At 56.6% G+C, this 20,164-nt stretch overlaps 1 protein-coding gene across 1 annotated transcript in view; it reads right to left on the reverse strand.

The window, feature by feature from the left end:
* LOC119712044 (speckle type BTB/POZ protein) overlaps window positions 1-13,855 on the reverse strand; it is a 15,234-nt gene extending 1,379 nt beyond the window's left edge. The window contains exons 1-8 of the mRNA XM_038162852.1: window positions 13,551-13,855; window positions 6,873-7,005; window positions 5,750-5,871; window positions 4,317-4,468; window positions 4,021-4,148; window positions 1,778-1,955; window positions 1,149-1,204; window positions 519-656 (exon numbers count right to left, since the gene is read on the reverse strand). Of these exons, the coding sequence (XP_038018780.1) occupies window positions 519-656; window positions 1,149-1,204; window positions 1,778-1,955; window positions 4,021-4,148; window positions 4,317-4,468; window positions 5,750-5,871; window positions 6,873-6,950 (852 nt within the window). The 5' untranslated portion in view covers window positions 6,951-7,005; window positions 13,551-13,855. The remainder of the gene's footprint in view (window positions 1-518; window positions 657-1,148; window positions 1,205-1,777; window positions 1,956-4,020; window positions 4,149-4,316; window positions 4,469-5,749; window positions 5,872-6,872; window positions 7,006-13,550) is intronic.
* Window positions 13,856-20,164: the final 6,309 nt, after the last annotated feature.

The raw sequence follows: 20,164 nt of genomic DNA on the forward strand, positions 1-20,164 counted from the left end.
CAGGAGCAGCAGGGACTGGCACTGCAGCAGGAAAACCAACACCATTCCCCATTCCTGGATTTCCAGAGCTTCAGGGCTGACAGGAGGCAGGGCAGGAGGAGAACTGTTTGTCCAGACTCTGCACTGCTCCGGGGATTTGGGAATAACCACATGGAAAAACATCCCTGGGTCTGCTCTGTAATTGTCTCCTCAGCCCAGCTCGGATCATGCTGAACAGGCTCTTCTGGGAGCTCCAAAAAATCCTTAAAAATGAGCAGCAGAGCAAAAATTCCTGATTGTTTAATGGGAAGATCTGCAGCAGAGTCCTCTGCAAGCTTCAAAAATGCTCAAAAATGAGCAGTGGAGGCAGAAAGCCCTGATGGATCTGTGCAGCTCCAGGTGTTCCCTGTCAGTCTGCTGGTCCAGGTGTGTGTCCAGGTTTCCCTGGAAGTCTCAGTTCCAAGGAACTGCCCACCCCAGGGCTCTGGGAACACCGTGGAAAGGAAATCCCGTGGTATTCCAGCTCCCCCAGCACCCACAAACCCCGAGGTTACCTTGTCAGCAGCTGCCAGCAGGTCATCAGCCATCTTGTCCAGGTTTGGGGCCTTCCCAGTGTAAATGAAACACATCATTTCCTTAAAAACCTCGGGCTCCACGTCGTTGATCTCCACCCGGTTCTGCAAGGGGAAAAAGGAGCCTTTTGGGGTCTGCCAAGGGGCTCCAGGGCTGCTCCCACCCCAAAACCCTTCAGTGCCCGAGGGAAATGGGTTACAAAGAGTGGAACTTGAGAGAGAGGGGGAAAAGCAGGGGGGAAAAGCAGGGGGGAAAGGAGAGGGAAAAGGAAGGGGGGAAAAGGAGAGGGGGGAAAAGGAGAGGGGGGAAAAGGAGAGGGGGTGAAAAGGAGAGGGGGGAAAAGGAAATACGTGGAGAAAATATGTGGAGGGAGTAAGAACAACTCCAAGCTGTATCCCACATTCTCTGTGTCCCCCCCAGCCTCCTTCCCAAGGGAACAAAGGACAGTTGATCCCAGATCCCCCTTTCCCTGCTCCCCTCAGGAGCAGAGGTGCCCCTGTGTGAGAGGAGCAGCTGCAGGTGCCAGAGGGGGATCCCACCAGGGATGACCCGAGCAGGACCTTTCCCTGCTGGGGACTCCCTCCCCCGGCTCTCACCTTTTTGCTCTCCTCCATCTCGTGCTCGAACATGGCGCTGAACACGGGGGAGCGCGCTGCGGGGGAACGGACGCGCTGGGAATGCCGCACCCCTGCGAGGGCTGGCTGCTGCTGCCAGCACCTCCCAGCTCCCAGCACGTCCCACCAGGGACTGCCTGGGGAACGGCATTCCCAGAGCAGCTGTGCCTGCTCCTGGATCCCTGGAAGGGTCCCAGGCCGGGCTGGATGGGGCTGGGAGCACCCTGGGATTGTGGAAGGTGTCCCTGCCATGGGTGAGCTCTGAGCTCCCTCCATCCCCCATTCCCTCCATCCCAAACCATTCCCTCCCATTGCCTCCATCCCAAACCACTGCCTCCACCCCAAATAAATCTCTCCATCCCAAACCCCTCCCCCCCATTTCCCCCACAACCCCAACCCCTGCACCCCAAACCATTCCCTCCCATTCCCCTCACTCCAAACCATTCCCTCCATCCCAAACCATCCCCTCCATCCCAAACCATCCCCTCCATCCCAAACCATCCCCTCCATCCCAAACCATTCCCCTCCATCCCAAACCACTCCCTCCCATCCCAAACCACTCCCATCCCGTCCATGCCAAGCCCGTCCCCCGTTCCCCCGGGCAGCCCCACCTGCCAGGATGGCTTTGTGGCCCTTGAACTCCTGGCCGGCCACGCAGAGGCAGCAGTCGGTGAAGCGCGAGTTCTCCCAGAGCCCGCCCAGCTCGTCGGCCAGGCGGCACTCGGGCACCTTCACCATGTTCATGGTGTTCTGGCCCGAGATGTTCACCGAGTCCTGCACCACGCTCACCTGGGGACAGGGACACTGTCACACCGCCCTGGCCCCGCAGAGCCTTTGCTCCCAGGGCGCACCCACAGGCACCGCGGGGTTAAAACCCCCCACTCTTAAAGGATCCTTTGCAGAGATCCCTGCGCCAGGGCGTGCGTCCCAAACCCCAAATCCCAAACCCCACCAGTGGATTTCCCTGCCAGCCCCACACTGGCAGCACGTCCGTGCAATCCACGAGGAGGTTTCTGGAGGAAGTGGAACTGGATTTTTGCTCTTTCCTGATTTTTTCCAGACGCCACACCTGACCCAGTTTCTCCTTCCAAAGCTCCCCAATCAATAATGCAGCAGCCACCACTCCAGGGGAAAGGAGGGACACAGAGCTCCCAGCACGAACCCCACGGGGCAGGAGCTGACCCAGCAGTGCCCTCCTGCTCCTCCCTCCAGGAGAGCTGAACATTCTACAACACCATCAAACCCCGCTCCAGACCCAGCTCAGCAAAGCCCAGGCTCTGTCAGACAGCGAGGGACACGTGGAGGAGGCAATTCCCAATCCCTGCTCCAAGGTGAGGAATCTCCAAAGGGCCCCGCTGGGAGCCTGAGCAGCACCCAGCCCGTGGTTAAAGCCGGGTAAATCACAGCTGCAGCAGAGGCCAATTAGCAAAGCTCAGTGATTAATTGAGCCCTGCTGCAGTCAGGAGTGATGCAGGAGGAGCAGAGGTGAGGCCAATCCCTGGAGCTGCTGTCCAGCCCAAGGCAAATTCCAGTTCTGCTCAGGACCAGGGGCCAAGGGAGAGCACGGGCAGCCAGGGAAGCTCCACAGGGTGGGGAAGGAGAAGGGAAGCAGGAAGTGAAGGGAACGAAAAGGAAAGGAAAAAGAAAAGGAAAAGGAAGAGGATCCCAGCCCTGGGTGCCAAACTAGGTAAGGATTTGTTTCTGCCATGCCAGACTCTCCTTTCTCCTCCCATTTTGTGCTCAAGGAGGGGCTCCTTCCATCCCCAGGAATTGCTGCTGCTGATCAAACATCCTTGAGATGTTTGTTCATTTAAACATGTGCATGATTATGATGGCCAAAACCTGAAAAAAAAACCACCCCAAAAACAAACCAAAAACCCCCCAAAAATCCCAGCTGTCAAAGGACTTTGAAGCCCTTCTTTTATTCCTGAAAGAAAACACAGCAAAAGAAAAGACTCCCAGAAAAAAAGTGCAGGAGATGCAAGGAGAGAACAACTTGTTCTGCTCTCCTCTGGCAAAAAAAAAAAAACATCTCCAGGAGGGTGTTTGCACTTAAAAAGACAATGGGAGCGAGGCAGAAGGAGCTCTGAAGACACTAAATTAGAGTTTCTATTTGCTCATTAAGGTTTTTCAACTTAAATCTCTGGGTTTGGAAATAACTGGCTGCATCTTCGCCTGGAATAGCACAAGTGAAATAATAATGATGCTGTAGAAAAACACAAACACAATGACCAGAAAATGGTGATTACTGCAAAATCCCCTTTTCTCACATTTTTCTCTTTGCTGGCTGTGCAGACACATTGAAGGAAATAAAGAGAAGCTCTCTTTTATTGAGCAGGGCAGTTCCCAGTGCAGATCCAGGCTGTGATTATCCCAAGCAAGCCCCGAATCAAGGAACACAAACAGAGGGATGGGAACACCAAAGCACCAGGAAATGATCATCAAACCTGCCCAATTCCCACCATCATTCCAGGGAAAAGCCGAGCAGGAAGCAGCCAAAAGGCAGAGGGACGAACCAGGCAGGGAAAAAGGCAGAGCAGAGCGGAGAACACCGGGGTCAGAACAGCCAGCAGCGATCCTGACCCGTGAGAGGCTGAGGGAAGGGCCAGCCCTGCCTGGGTGGGAGCTGTGAGGGGCTGTGTGGGGCTGGGGGAGCAATGTGGGGTTGGGGGAGCTGTGAGGGGCTGTGTGGGGCTGGGGGAGCTGTGAGGGGCTGTGTGGGGCTGTGAGGGGCTGGGGGAGCTGTGTGGGGCCGGCCCTGCCTGAGCTGGGGGAGCTGTGTGAGGCTGGGGAGCTGTGTGGGCCCAGCCCAGACTGAGCTGGGGGAGCTGTGTGGGGACGGAGCAGGGCTCACCTCACAGAACAGGGTCAGTTTGTCGTCTGGCAGGAGCCCGTTGGCCTCGTCCAGCAGGAAATCTCTCCTGATGAACTTCTTGAAGCCCCAGTCCTTGCCTTGCACGAAGCGATAGGCACGCTGGCTCTCTGCGGGACAGGCCTGGCTTAACCCGGGCCGGGGCCACAGCAAACCCCAAACCCGGGCCCAGCTCACCCCAGGAGGGGTCTCACCCACCCTAGCAGGGGTTTCCCTCCCCCAGAGGGGTCTCACCCACCCCAGAGGGGTCTCCCTCACCCCAGAGGGGTCTCACTCACCCATGGCCTTGGTCTCCTCTCCCTTGGCATTGAGGATGGAGAACTTGAACTTGGCCCTGACCTCGCTCTTGGGGCAGCTCACCAGCAGCAGGTACAGGGACAGGTAATCCTTGCTCTCCTCGTCCAGGCCCTTGGGGTTCACACGCAAACACCTGGAAAGGGGGATTGGGAATGTCAGCAGGGCAGGGATGCCTCCAAAGGAAGGGCACTGTGGGATTTTCACATTTGCACAGCAAACGAGGGCTGGTAACAAGCCCTGAGCCCCAGGGGAGCATAGAGGGGGGAAAGGGGCAGAGCTGGGGTACACCTGCACCCCCACACTGAGAAAAACACCCAGGGGTTATGGGCAGCCCACCAAATCCCCAGGGGAAAGAGCAGGGAAAAGGGCTGGAATCGCTGGGAAGCCCCCTGGATACCAATCCTCACAACAGGAAAGTGAAATAAATAAAATGGAGGCAACAGGCTTGAGGAAGTGCAACAAACACAGAGAAATGGTTGATAAAATGCCACAGGAGGCAACTGCAAGGAACAAGGGATTTCTGGAAGGCTGGTGGTTCTTCAACAAAAAAAAAAATACCAGGGTTAAAAGGAAAAACTCCTCCTGTGTGAAGAAAAGGCAGGAAGAGGCTTTCCATGACCTGAAACATGACACAGAATCCACCAAGAACAAAAAGCAGACAGCTAATGAACAGCTCCCACACACAGGGACCAAATCCACAGATCCAGATGTTCCAGGGAGGGCTGAGAGCACAGGGGACAAAGGTGACAGGAACAAAGGCAGGCCAAGGAAAGCACAGCTCTGCCACCCAAAGGAGGGAACTCACACTGTATCCCATGGATACAATTCATCCAGGGGCTGCTCTCCCACCAGTGGCACTGAAAAGGGAAATTCTGAAGCACTCAACAGCAGGATAAAACCAGGAATCAGAGCCCGTGGATGCACCAGGACACGGCTCAGAGCAGACACGGGCTCTGAGCAAAGTCCACTCTGAGTTACTGGAAATGATTGAGGCCTCAGGGAAGATAAGGAAAGTTTAGAGGAAAGGGAAAGGCTCCAAATGAGGTCACCCTGAAGAGGCAGCAGCTCCTGGGCAGGAGCAATGAGAGGACATTGGCACTTCCCTCATCCCTGTGTCCTCCGTGGCCACAAAAAGCTGCCACGCGCTGAAAGGGAATTCACAGCAGGAAAAATTCACTTTTGAGCCCCATGGAGTACGAGGGGCTGCGACTGGGAGGGGGATTTGGGCTGTGCACCCTCACAGCCTCACCTGGGCTTGTGACAGAAACCTGGTTTGAGGGTAAACAGCGCTTTGTGTGCAAACACTGCTGAGGCACTGGGGCTCATGTTCAGGATAACCGTGTTCCCACGGATTCCCCTGCCCCAGCCCCAAAGCCCAGCCCAGCTGGGATGAGCCCCTCTCCCTGGGCCTCACCACTTGAGCTTGTCGTTGGCTCCAGAGGAAAAGGTCGAGCTCTTGATGACCTCCCCCATCTCCTCCCGGCAGAAGCTGAAGTTGTTGATGGTCCACATGTAGGAGAACTTCACCACCTTGATCTGGATGGAGACAAGAGGAGCTTTAGGGTCAGCCCTGCCCGTCCCACAGGGACAAAGCGCAGCCCCCAGCTCTGGGGACCTGGAATTGTGGGAATGGCTCCGGGGGCTCCTGCAGGGCCCGGGGAGCATCGGCTGTTCCTGCGTGACAGCTGCAGTGTGGGGCTGGTGGAGCTGCGGTGGAGCTGCTGTGGAGCTGCAGCGATTGCTCTGTGTAACTACTGTGTGTAACTAGAGTGTGTAACTGCAGAGTGTGATTGCTGTGTGTAACTGCAGAGTGTGATTGCTGTGTGTAACTAGAGTGTGATTGCTGTGTGTAACTAGAGTGTGTAACTGCAGTGTGATTGTTGTGTGTAACTACAGAGTGTGATTGCTGTGTGTAACTAGAGAGTGTAACTACCCCGTGCAGATGCCCTGTGTGTAACTGCAGTGTATAAGTGCAGTGTGTAAATGCCCTGTGTGTACCTGCAGTGTGTAACTCCCCGTGTGTAAATGCTCTGTGTGTAACTCCCCATGTGTACCTGCAGTGTGTAACTCCCTGTAACTCCCCGTGTGTACCTGCAGTGTGTAACTCCCTGTAACTCCCCGTGTGTACCTGCAGTGTGTAACTCCCTGTAACTCCCCGTGTGTACCTGCAGTGTGTAACTCCCTGTAGCTCCCTGTGTGTACCTGCAGTGTGTAACTCCCTGTAGCTCCCCGTGTGTACCTGCAGTGTGTAACTCCCTGTAGCTCCCCGTGTGTACCTGCAGTGTGTAACTCCCTGTAGCTCCCCGTGTGTACCTGCAGTGTGTAACTCCCTGTAACTCCCCGTGTGTACCTGCAGTGTGTAACTCCCTGTAGCTCCCCGTGTGTACCTGCAGTGTGTAACTCCCTGTAGCTCCCCGTGTGTACCTGCAGTGTGTAACTCCCTGTAGCTCCCCGTGTGTACCTGCAGGCCCCACAGCCCCCCAGAGCCCAGGAACACCCAAAGCCCACGCCCCAAAGGCTCGCCCAGGGCAGCTGACCTGTGTGTAGCACCAGCTCTCGGCCACGGGCCCGCTGGACATCTCTGCCGGAGGGGGGGGACTCGGCACCCTGGACATCGCCAGCTTGGAATCGGGCAGGGCACAGGCGGCAGGAAACGGAGCTGAGCTGCACCTGGGAGACAGGAACCACAGAATCAGCAACCAGCATGGAAACGGAGCTGAGCTGCACCTGGGAGAGGAACCACAAAATCAGGAACCAGCATGGAAACGGAGCTGAGCTGCACCTGGGAGAGAGGAACCACAAAATCAGGAACCAGCATGGAAACGGAGCTGAGCTGCACCTGGGAGAGGAACCACAGAATCAGCATGGAAACGGAGTTGAGCTGCACCTGGGAGAGAGGAACCACAGAATCAGGAACCAGCATGGAAACGGAGCTGAGCTGCACCTGGGAGAGGAACCACAGAATCAGCAACCAGCATGGAAACGGAGCTGAGCTGCACCTGGGAGAGGAACCACAGAATCAGGAACCAGCATGGAAACGGAGCTGAGCTGCACCTGGGAGAGGAACCACAAAATCAGGAACCAGCATGGAAACGGAGCTGAGCTGCACCTGGGAGAGGAACCACAGAATCAGGAACCAGCATGGAAACGGAGCTGAGCTGCACCTGGGAGAGAGGAACCACAGAATCAGGAACCAGCATGGAAACGGAGCTGAGCTGCACCTGGGAGAGGAACCACAGAATCAGCAACCAGCATGGAAACGGAGCTGAGCTGCACCTGGGAGAGAGGAACCACAGAATCAGGAACCAGCATGGAAACGGAGCTGAGCTGCACCTGGGAGAGAGAGGAACCATAGAAATCAGGAACCGGCATGGAAATAGGGCTGAACTTCACCTGGGGGGAGAAAGGAACCACAGAAATCAGGAACCAGCATGGAAATGGGAGCTGAACTTCACCTGGGGGAAAGAGAGAGAGAGAGAGAGAGAGAGAGAGAGAGAGAGAGAGAGAATGGAACCACCAAAATCAACAACCAGCACAGAAATGGGGGCTCAGCTGCACCTGAGAGACAGAAACAGAGAGACAGAAACCATCAGAACTGAGGACAAATCAAACCAACCCCAGGGGTTCAATCTCCCAGGACACAAATTTCTCTCTCCCCTCCAAACACCTTCAAAACGTGACGTTACACCGGGAGGTTTCATCGAAGCGTTTGCAGCACACAAAGCGCCCCACAGGCCGGCCTGGAGCCCAGGGTGGAGGGATTTGGCAGAGGGAAGAGCCCGGCTGAGCCTTCTGCTCACGGCTTTGTGTCCTGCAGCACCTCACACACAACGGGGTCACAGATCCTCCAGCAGGAGCAGCAGCCAGGCAAGGCAGGCAGGGTTTTTGGGATTGGCCACCTGTCCGCACGCTGAGCCACAAGATGGTCAGGGATGGAAAGGCTTCAGCAGGAGGAAAGGCAGGGAATAAATAAATAAACCATGAGAGCAGGCCATGAGACTGGATTTTGTTGTTGAAATTGCTGTAAATTTCAGTGATTTAGTTTGTAACTAACACCTTTTTACTCGGTGCCACACATATTCTGATCTCTGAAAATAAAAGTTCTATTTAAGAAGAGTTAAAAGGATGGATTAAAAAAAAATACATAAAACCAACTTAAAATAACTTTGGAATCCTCTGAAACAGTGATTCCATCCCCTCCACACATCCCTGGCCAGAAGGTGGGAATGAAACCTCCAGCCACAACCAGCTCCTGGTCTGCTCCCTGACAGGGAATTCTCAGGACGCTTCAGATGTCACCAGGTGTCACCTCCCCAGCGGGGCTGGCACCTCTGCACTGGAGCCAGGTGGAAAAGCACGGCGGGCACGGAGGTTCCAGGGAAATCTTTGGGAAGTAATTCAGATATCAGGGCTCAGGAGAGGCAGGGACACACGTCAGGCACAGGCAGAAATATCAAAACACAGGAAACAAAACAGAAAATATTATTTTATGGCCCCCTGTGTACAGTGAGAGTTTGCTGCTCCTGGGCTATAAATAACAAACTCCTGGCTCGGGACAGAGTTAAAACTGCAGCTCAGAGCAGAGCGATTCTCACCCCATTCCCAAGCACTTCCAGATGGAGACATTCGATCCGAGGACAGCGCCAGAGCACCTGGGGAAGCTCAGGAAATGTTCCCTTGTCACCCTGTCCTGCCAAAATCCCCTCCCGGCTCCACAGCTCTGCTCTGCCCTCAGCAGGGAAAGCCCTGAGACCTCACCTGCCACAGGTGGGCACAGAAACCCAACAAATAATCCCGGAACAGACCCCAGAATCAGCGGATTTTGTCCCAAAAACGGGTCATTTTCTGCCTCTCAGGATAAACCAACTCCCTCCTAAGAAACGCAGGAGAATTTCCCGGGAATTTCCACTTCCAGCCACGTTTATCCACGGAAAGGGAACTCAGGGGAGGCTGGGAAGGCAGGAGATTTTTAATTGAGGGCTTCAAAAGCTGAGTGGCTGCTCCTGGCGCCAGCAAAGCATCAAAGAGTGCCCGGGAACAGCGCAGGGAGAGGGAGCAGGACGGGGTCATGGAGCAGGAAAACAAGGGATGAGGCAGGAAAAGCTCCTTTGCTCCCTGCACCCTTCAAAGGCTCGGGAAGGACAGCAGAAGGTTGGCTATGGAACGGAAAAAAAGGGGAAAAGGGCAGGGAATGAAAGGGCAGAGCTCTGCTGGCCCTGCCAGGCCGGTGCCACCGTGGGGGCTGTGCCCTGCTGGGACACGGGGGGCTGTCCCCTCTGAGATCCTGGGCAGGGGTCTCACCCGCATGACACGACCCAAAATGTCCCTGAATGCCACCAAATGGAATGTTCACACCCTGAGAACTCCGGAGTATTCTCACCAATGTTACTGACCTCGCAAGAGCCCTAATTTCTAAAATGAGCCCATTTTCAGATAATCCTCTGGACTTCTGCTGGGGTTAATTCTGCCCCAGGTGCACAAGGCCACTCTCTGCTGCTGCAAAATGATTTCTGCTATCACAAGTTGGATCGATTTTCAAAGCCCCAGCATTGCTGTGTTTAATTCGCAGCCCGAGTGTGACACCAGCCCCAGCCTCAAATGCACGACTCAAACCCTGTGTTTGTGCCTAAAGCCATTTTCAAACCCTGAACCAGAACCTTCCCAGGAGGATCTGTAACACGGGTTGAGAAAAGCTGAAGCGAGGTCTCCGTATGAAAATTTCAGCCTTATTTTCTCTAAAATCAGCAGATCCTCCCGGGTTCTGCTGCATCCATGGCCAAACCAGCACCTTCCAGATGGGAATGTTTAATCCCTGCCACCATCCTGACTCTGTGAACTCTACAGATGCCTAAAAATAAACTTTATAAACTCCACAGATGTCTAAAATTCCCTGGAGCTGTGAGGCCAGCGACACCTCGGATCACAGCAGTGCAAGCCCTGCCTGCAGCCAGAGCATTCCCTGCCAGCACACCCAGGAGTTCCCCAGGAGTCCCCGGGCACTGACCACACTCGGAGCTTTGGTGCCTTTCCAGCCCTAAAAACGTGGAGGGAAAACCCCAAAACAACGCCAGCGCCCCCCCAGCTCCAGCTCATCCCTGCTCCGTGCTCTCCTCCTCCTCCTCAGCCGTGCACAGCAGCACGGAGACTTCCAGAACCTCCCCGGAACAGCACGAAACCCACAAGGATCACCCACAGGGATCACCCACGGGGATCACCCACGGGGATCACCCACGGCTCCTGGCCCTGCACAGGACACCCCAAAACCCCACCCCAGGGCAGCCTTGGGAATGTGCCCGTTCCCCAGGGAGCTGTTCTGGTCCCCCATCACCCTCTGGGGGAAGAGCTTTACCCTAAAATCCACCCTAAATCCCTGAAATCCACCCCAAATCCCTCCCGACACAGCCCTCGGGTCCTGTCGGTGCTCACCAGAGAGGAGAGCTCAACACTCAATTACCACTCAATTCCTTCCTCCCACAGCAAGCACTGAAGGGACATTTAAAAACACGAAAACAACAACAAAAATAATCCCGTCTATTTCCAGATCAGTTCCTGAGCACCAGCGGCTCCTCTGCCTGCTCGGGGGTGCAAACACCTCACCCCGCAGCAGCTTCCTGCCCCGTCAGGTGTGTCTGGACTTGGCCACACGTTTCCATCGCAGGCTCCCAGCCCCAGCACAGGCACTGCCAGCAGCAGCTCCCGGGCTGAGAGCGAAGGAGCAGCTCTCTCGCTGAGAGGGTTTTGGCCGTCCCTGTTTGTTTATTTTGGGCTTTCTCCATTTCCCGACAGGTTTCCGAGCAGCAAACCCCAGCTGAGCGAGGCTGAGGAACCAGAGGGATCTTACATAACTCTCCAGCTGGGGAGGGGAGCAGGGACCCCACAGAATTCCCTGGAATTCCCAGAGGAGCTCCCCCAGCAGAGCAGCAGCTCAGGAGCAGCAGCACGGCCTGCTGGCAGGGATAACCCTGGCTTTGGGGTGGTCCCGGGTGCCAGGCGGGCAGCACTGAGCAGCAAACCCCGCAGGGAAGTGCTGGGCACTGCCAGGAGCGAGGCTGGGACGTGCCCACCACAACAATCCCACTGGGAACACGCTCAGTGCCACTGGGAACACGCTCAGTGCCACTGGGAACACATCAATCCCACTGGGACACGCTCAGTCCCACTGGGACACGCTCAGTGCCACTGGGGACACGCTCAGCCCCACTGGGACACATCAATCCCACTGGGACATGCTCAGTGCCACTGGGGACACCCTCAGTCCCACTGGGACACTCTCAGTCCCACTGGGACACGCTCAGTGCCACTGGGGACACGCTCAGCCCCACTGGGACACATCAATCCCACTGGGACACGCTCAGTGCCACTGGGGACACGCTCAGTGCCACTGGGACACTCTCAGTCCCACTGGGACACGCTCAGTCCCACTGGGACACGCTCAGCCCCATTGGGACATGCTCAACCCCGCTGGGGACATGCTCAATCCCACTGGGGACACGCTCAGCCCCGCTGGGAGCAAACTCAATCCTACTGGGGACACGCTCAGTGCCACTGGGGACACGCTCAGCCCCACTGGGACACGCACAGCCCTGCTGGGGACATGCTCAATCCTACTGGGACATGCTCAGTGCCACTGGGGACACGCTCAGCCCCATTGGGGACATGCTCAGTGCCACTGGGAGCAAACTCAATCCTACTGGGAACACACTCAGTGCCACTGGGGACACGCTCAGCCCCATTGGGGACATGCTCAGCGCCACTGGGGACACGCTCAGCCCCGCTGGGGACACGCTCAGCCCCGCTGGGGACACGCTCAGCCTGCAGTCCCTGCCCAGGAGAGGCTCAGGGCAGTCCCAGATGAGCCCAGTGCAAACTGGCCCGGAGCTGCTGTTAACTGGTTTAACATTCAGCAGGACATGGGCAGCACCGGAGCCTCCTCCACGGGAAACCAGCAGGAAACTGGAGTAATGATGGCACAAAAATCACGGGTTTTCAAGCACTTCACTGTGGGCTGGGCCAGCAGCGATGCCCTCACTTTAACCCCCCTCCCTGACCTGTGTTTGTGCCCAAACCCCCGGGATTTTGGGGAGAAAAGGGGTGGTTTGATAACAGGAACTCCACTCCAGAGAAGCAGGCTGTCAAAAGTGGCAGCAGTTTGCATTTCGATGGGCACAGTTCTGTGCCACTGTCCCCTGCTGATGGAGGACAGGATGACAGCCTCGGGCATTCTGCTGCTGGGCTGTCCTGAGCTCAATCCCACCCCTAACAAAGTAACAAAAAGGGAAAAACAACCATCTGTTTTTTTCTTCAGGTGGCAACAAAACAAGGAAGAAAATGACACCAAGTCGTTGTGGGGAGTTGGTTGGAAAATGTCACTGAAAGAGAAATCAGGCGGATGTTTCACTGAAATAATTCAGGGTTCAGAGTTTTGCTTTAGAAAGCATAAATAAGTGTCATTCTTCAAACTCTCACAGGGCTTCACAACAAGCCACCACTTAGAACTCCAAAGGCGAAGTGGAAAAAAGAGGAAATGAGGGAAAAGTGTTTCTTTTCCTTATGTCAGGACCATGCTTTTGAACCACAACACAAACACAATCGGCCATGCTGAGTTAGAGAGAGCTGACAGCAGATCTCATCACACCTGAGATCCTCCTGCCCCTCTAAGAACTCCTGTCAGACCCAGGCAATTCCATCTCCCACTCCAGGCGCTCTGTTTTCCCTTCGGAACACCAGGAATGCGGACGGTGCTCGGCAGCAGCGGCGGCAGCGCTCCAGGATGGCCCCAGCTCCCCGGGAAAGGGAATTATTTCCCTTTCCACACTGCAGGATGATGCACCATTTCCTCCAAACAGCACCACAGGCCCGACACTCTGCTGGGGAGCACAGCCGCCATCCCGGTCCCGTTCCCAGCGAGCCCAGCTCGTGTCCTGCCTCGGGAAGGGGCTCGCACCGTGGCCAGGCCACAACCTGTCACCCCGGAGCGCCTGATGCTGCTGCTCCTCATCGCAGCGCTCCCACTCCGGCCCGCTCCGCTGTTTCCCACTCGTGTCCCTCAGCCGGCTCCAGGCACCCCACAGCTCCTGTCCCCCAGCCTGGCGATCTCCAGCAATCCCCGCTCCAGGTTTTTCCCCAACTTTTCCCCGCCGCCCCCCCTCCCCCGTCCCTCAGGCCCTGCGCTCAACCCCCCCCCCCCCTCACAACTCCTTCCCCTCCGCTCTCACCTCGCGGCCCGAGGAGCGGCCCCGCCGGCGGTGCGGCGCTGCTGGGAGGCCGGAGGGAGGCGGGGAGCGGTGTCCGGGCAGGTGCGGTGTGTGGGGACGGCCCCGGACCCCGCAGCCCCCTCAGGAGACCACCAGCAGCTAGGGATCACTATTTGGCAGCATGTCCTCCCGGGCCGGTCTCCGCCGAGAGCGACCGGGGGATCACTATTGCGCAGGTGCCCGCAGCAGCTCAGCGCGCATGCGCGCGGTGCCGGGGCGGCGGGGGGGGGGCCGGGATATGGCGCTGCCCAGCGCTCCCCTCACGGCCGCGCACGCGCGCTGCGGGACTGACGCCGCCGGCCACGCCCACCGCCTTTTATAGCCGTGCGCCCGTCGCGCGAGACCGCTCCCCCCGGGCCGGCTCCTGCGCGTGCGCTGTGCCTCGGAGCCCTCTTTGTGGCAGCTCCCGTCCCTCCTGCGCTTTCACACGGGGATCACTTTGTGGCAGGCGTGCCCCGGCGGCCCTGCTCCCCGCTGATGAAAGCTCGTCTGGCAGCGCCGCGCAGCGTGCGCCCTGTGCCTCGCCGGCCCCGCTGTTCCCGTTCGGCACCGGCTGCTGCTGTCGCAGTGCCGTTCCACCGCGGGGTCGGCGCGGGCGGCGCTCTCGCTGCCCTCAATGTCCGCCACAGAGCCCTGCCCCACACGGCCCTCGCAGGCGGCACCGCCATTCCCCCGTCCCTGGGGAGGTTTCTGGGCGTGCCATCGCCCTTTTCCTCACGGCTCCATGAGGGGACACCTGCCCGAGGGAATGGCAGGAGCCATCTCCCCTCACGGCTCCATGAGGGGACACCTGCCCGAGGGAATGGCAGGAGCCATCTCCCCTCACGGCTCCATGAGGGTACACCTGCCCGAGGGAATGGCAGGAGCCATCTCTCCTTTCCTCACAGCTCCATGAGGTCCTGTCTGCCTGAGGGAATGGCAGGAGCCATCTCCCCTCATGGCTCCATGAGGGGACATCTGCCTGAGGGAATGGCGGGTGCTGTTTCCCCTCACAGCTCTGTGAGGAAGTGTTACCAAAATCCTCCAAAAACGTCGTGAAAAATAAGACTCCACCCGTTTTCCAGAGTTATCGAGTGAGGCCTCGCTTTCTTCTTGGCCCGGGCTCATGTGTGACTGACAAATTTGCTCCACACCCATGCTGATACAAAACTTTTAAACTTTTTTAAGCAAAGGAAGCAATTAATTTGTTGGAATAGCTCTTCTCTGCTACTTTGTAGTGGTTTGTAACCAGTGGAGCAAAGATGTCGTTGTTACCAATCCTAATTACCTGAACGTTTGTAGAGCAGCTTATCCAGAGCAGCCTTCCCCTCCTCACCTCCAGCCTCAGGGAGAATTAATTCCACTACACACAAAGCACCCCAAGAACCCAATTTCCCAGGTTCCACAGCACAGCCACGCTTATTGAAATGGGAAATGCAAAATATTTTTGTCTTCTCTCTCCTTCTCCCAGGTGAGAAATGCTGCTCCGGGCCAGGGGCTGCCACATCCGCCCGCGGCTGGCTCCTGGATTATTGGGAATGTTCTCCGCAGTGTCCCAGGTTTTCCTGGCAAGCGAATCCTCCTCTGAGCAATCCTCGGATCCTGCTGCATTCCTTCATGTCCCCAAGTGCTGCCCGTGGTGACAGAGCAGCAGGTGATGCTGCGCTGATGAAGAAATGGCTCTGTGAGGTGCAGGGCTGCTGTTTGCATTCCCGTGCTGGCCACACGCTTCTCCTGGAAACCGCCTTTCATCCCTCTTCCATTCCCGGTTTATGTTCCCACCTAAGCTGTGGATTTTCAGCGACGTGTTCCTCCTCTCAGAGCTGAAGTAGCAGAGGAAATTACAGCACCAGTTTTACAGACAACAAAGACATCCCCCCTCCTCCCCGGCAGCCTCTCTGTAACCAGAACAAACAGAAATTCTCCTTTAACCCAGCACTGGCCAAGTGTCACTCTGCAGTGGGGAATTCAGGTTCCTTTTCAGGTTCTCCCGATCAAAATTCTCTCGTTCCCAGGAAGTGAAAAATTAAATTGGGCACCTGTGGAAACGGAGGTGGAATTTCACCTCTCCTCCCTTTGCTAAAGTTATTTAGGCTCAGCTCTGTCCCCCTTGGTGTCTGGGAGAAGAGAATTATTGTCACTTCTTTGTGCCTGGGACACGTTTCTGTGATAAATAAACAATTCCAGGTGCTTGAACCTTGGATATCGGGATGGGGATTTTGGTGTGTGTGAAGCGAGAGCTCTGAATTCCCGGCTCTAGGGACAATTCCCACCTGGATGGCAGCAGGCAGGTGGCATTTCCCTGCGACAAGGGCCACCAAATGCTGCCGTACCCCCAGGTCTGGAGGTGTCACCCTCTGGCTTTGATTTCCTCGGGAAGCTGATTAAACCGACGGCTCTGACAGGAGCCATGTGCAAGAATTTTAACTAGCTGCTGCTTTTTAATATTCACTTCCTCTTCGGGTTTAATTATTTTGTTCCTGCGTTTTCCCTTTCAATTTACTAAAACTCCAGAAATGTAATTAGGGAGAGGCTGAGCTGCAGAGAGCTGCCAGCGTTTCTGCGCCGTGATGAAACGGAGCAGCCCAGCCTCCAGCTCTGTCCTCCTCCTGCTGCAGGACAGGATTCCAATCATTATCCCCTTATCCAGGAAGGATCTGCGGCACGGCGGGATCAGAGCTACTGAAAATGCAGCACTAATTAAACTCCCCTATCAGGAGAGGATGAAAACGCAGTTATTTCATTATTTCCTGGATTTGCCAGCTCTGTTACGAACCCAAACAAACCCGCTGCAAAACAAAGCCCAGCTCAATCACGGGGGAGACTTAATGAGGCTTTAATTTGTGCAGCGCTCCCGGAGCCGGTGCGAGGTGCCGCTCCCCTCTGCCCGTGCCAGGGGCACCTGTGGAGCCCATTTCCCATCTGGAGAGCACCGGGAACGCTGGATTGCTCTGGGGACACGCTTGCTTTGTGTGGGGTTTAAATCGTTCAATAACGCGGATCCCACGGGCTGCGGTGGTTTCCTTTGTGAAACGGTCATTTTTTGGTTACAGCCAATTAAGGATCCGTTCTCTGCCGCTGGTGCCGAGGCGTTTCCATCCCTCGCAGATCTCCTGCTCTCCCCAGCCCCTCTGGAGGTTTCTGCTGTCACAGCAGCCCCGGCTCTGTCACCTCAGCGCATCCCAGGGGACGCTCGGGGGCTGGGGACGGGCAGAGCTGCTGGATCCTGCAATCCCTGAACCGTGGAGGGCTGAGCCTCCTCCCGGGAAGGGGAATGGAGAGCCTGGCTTTTTGCTTTTTTGTTGTTTTTTTTTTTTAATTTGTATTTGCTGCAGCCCTTCTCCTCCGGGTGGGGTTCACAGCGGAACAGCAAAACCTGAGCGGGAGGCTGAGCCCAGCAGTGCCAGCTTCCCTTCCCTGTGAACCCACGGGGCAGGAGGGGAAGGAAAACATCCCCACCTCCGGCAGCTCCTCAGGGGGAGAGGGGTTCAGCAGTTATTTTCACGTGTAAATAAAATATCGGTGTCTCTTACAGAAATACACCAATTACTGTTGTCTTTTACATGCGCGTGGAAAAGAGTGGGGGAATTGGCTCCTTCCAGGCTCGAGGCAGCAATCCAGAGGGTAGCAGGGTTTTCCTTCAGGTGGATTTTCCTTCCCTGGGAGGGGCTGGGATGGAATTCCAGAGCAGCTGCGGCTGCCCCTGGACCCCTGGCAGTGTTCCCAGGCCAGGCTGGACATTGGGACAGTGGGAGGTGGCCCTGGATGGAACTGGATGAGCTTTGGGGTCCTTCCAACCCAAACCCACTCTGGAATCGTGTGATGGAGGCACACAGGTCCCAAACCAGAAGAGTCCAGCACAGCCCCAAATTCGGGGCAAACCCACCGGGAGCAGCCCTTCCATGAGGGAACTCCTGCTGCTCTGCGGGGCCAGCCCCCTCTCCGACCATCCCCAGTTCCCTGCTCTGAACATTTCCCACCCAGATTTCCTTCCCTGCCTCCCAAACACCTCCAGAAGCCTTCCCTCGGTCCTTGCTGCTATGATTAAAAGCCACTTTTGTTCGGGAGAAAACAAACACCGCTTAAAACAAACCCTGCCCTGGAGGTTTCAATCGCAGGGAATCTGCTGGGTTGCTATTTTTACCTGGATTGGAGAGGCATCAAAGCTGATTTTGGAGGAGAGGAGGAACTTGGCCCTTAAATTGCCAGCAGTGAGCGAGCAGCTCCCCCAGCCCTGAGCGGGCTTTGGTGCTCGTTAGCAGCGGCTCCTGATGAGGCTGCTCTTGTTTTCCAGGCTGCTTTTGATCCCGCGCTCATTAAAACCTGATCCTGCTGTGGAATTGTTTCCCCCTCCCCGCACCTCGGCACCTGCTGTGGAGGGGGGGGGACCCTCAGCGTTGTCCCCAAGTCCCCAAATTCATCCTGCGGCAGCTTTTCCCCACGCGCAGCAGCTCATCCTCGGGGAGCGCAGCCTCCAGCCCAGCTCCTTCCCAGCCCAAACCATTCCAGGATTTTGTTTTCCCAGCCATGCTCACCGCAAACAAATTAACAAGCGAGGGGGTTATTGCCTTGGGATGTTCAGGGTTTGGGATATTTGGAGCAGTTTTCTGCTGGCCACGGGGAGAGGCCTCTGCTCCTGCCCCAGGGCTGCCTCCAGGTCCCTCCCGGGGGCTCCAAACTGCGAGTTCATGAGGGGAAAATCCCAATATTTGATTCGATGTGGGGACAATTAAACCAAACCTGCAGGGAAGCAAATCATTAAATCATCAAATCATTCACCAGCCTGGAAACCTTTCCTTGCTGTCCCCAAAACATCCTCGAGGTATTTCAAAGGAACACCGAGATCTCAAGGGAAAAACAATTCCTTATCCACCTTTACTCTCCCATAACCAGAAAATCATCACTTACAGGATTATCTCCATCCCTACAAAATATCCAAAATTTCATTCCCTTCTGCAAACATTTGGGTTTTTTTCGGAGCCATCTGCTGCTGGAGCTGCTGGAGCTGCAGGAGGAGCAGCGGGGATGAGAGGAGAGGGAGCGGAGCTGCCAAATCCCCGCTGCGGGAGCCGGGCTCAGCTCCTCCATCCCACCTCCCCTTCCCGGCCCGGAGCCGATCCCCCACCCCTGGAGAATTCCAGCAGGAACGTTCCCCAGGTGGAATTCCAGCGGGAATGTTCCCCAGGCGGAATCCCAGAGGGAACTTTCACCATCCCAGAATTCCAGTGGGAACGTTCTCCAAGCAGAATCCCAGCGGGACGTTCCCAAAGCGGAATTCCAGCGGGAACGTTCCCAAAGCGGAATTCCAGCGGGAACGTTCCCAAAGCGGAATTCCAGCGGGAACGTTCCCAAAGCGGAACCCCAGCGGGAATGATGTCCAGGCGGAACCCCAGCGGGAATGTTCCCCAAGCAGAATCCCAGCGGGAACGTTCCCCAAGCGGAATCCCAGCGGGAACGTTCCCCAGGCGGAATCCCAGCGGGAACGTTCCCCCGGCGCGGTGCCGGGCCGGGAGGAGCAGGGCAGGATTTCAGCTCCCAGCCCGGCCGCAGGGAGCTCTGCTGGTGGCCGGGAAAGATCAAACACAGTGACAATGGGGGCAGGACTGGAGGAAAGCTGCGTTCACGGCTGGGTTTGGCTCCAGCAGCACGGCCCGAGCAGGGAGGGCTCCGGAGCCGCTTTTCCTGGGCTTTTGCTGGGTTCCTCCCGCGGTTGGTTGGGAATGGTTACAGCAGAGTTCCCCCTGCCGGCAACAGAGGCCGGAGTGGCTGAAATTGGGATCTGAAGCCAACAAAAGCTGGGAGGGAGGAAGATTGGGATCGGTTCAGAGCTGCTCAGCTCGGCCGAGCCATCTGCACCCAACAAATTCCGCTCCTTCTTGGTGCCGGCCCGCGGGGGAGCAAGCCCCGGAATTCCCAGCAGGAATGTCCTGCCCATCCAAGCCAGCCCCAGAACATTCCAGAGCCTCACTCCTGCCCCAGAATCCCTGCTGGGAAAGAGCTCCTGATCCCAAAGCTGCACAGGCAGAGGGAGCTCCCAGCGCCGGAAAACCCCAAAATCTGATTTACCTGGATTTGCATCCCGTGAGCTGGAAAAGGTCTGGTCCAAGCTGGGACTGAGGCAGGGCAGGTGAAGCCCAGAGAGCTGTGGAGAGCCTGGGCACTGGGATTTATCCTTTGGGAATTCTGAGCTGCCTCCAGGTGCACTTACACAGGGAATCACAGAATGGCTGGAGCTGGAAGGGACCTCAAATCCCATCCAGCCCCACCCTGGGACACCTCCCAGGATCCCAGGGTCACTTCCAGCTGGGAATAAACCCAACAGGCCTTGGCAGCAGGAATTAAAATCCCCTTTGCCCTTCCCGGGATGCTCTGGCAGCACTTTGTGCATCCCCGAGCCTTCCCTGGGAGCAGGAGGAGTTTCCTGCTCTTTCCCCCCAGTCCAAGCCCTGCCTTGGGATGGGAAAAAGGAGCAGAGCCCAAAAGCCACAAACAGAATCCTCCCTCTCCCAAAGTGCCTCGGAGAAGAAAAAGCAGCAGAGGATGGAAATTCCTTGAATCCCACCCCGCTCCTTTGGGATTTATTCCAAGGGACAGCC

Source organism: Motacilla alba, chromosome 27 (assembly GCF_015832195.1).
Source record: "Motacilla alba alba isolate MOTALB_02 chromosome 27, Motacilla_alba_V1.0_pri, whole genome shotgun sequence".
NCBI lineage: Eukaryota > Metazoa > Chordata > Aves > Passeriformes > Motacillidae > Motacilla > Motacilla alba.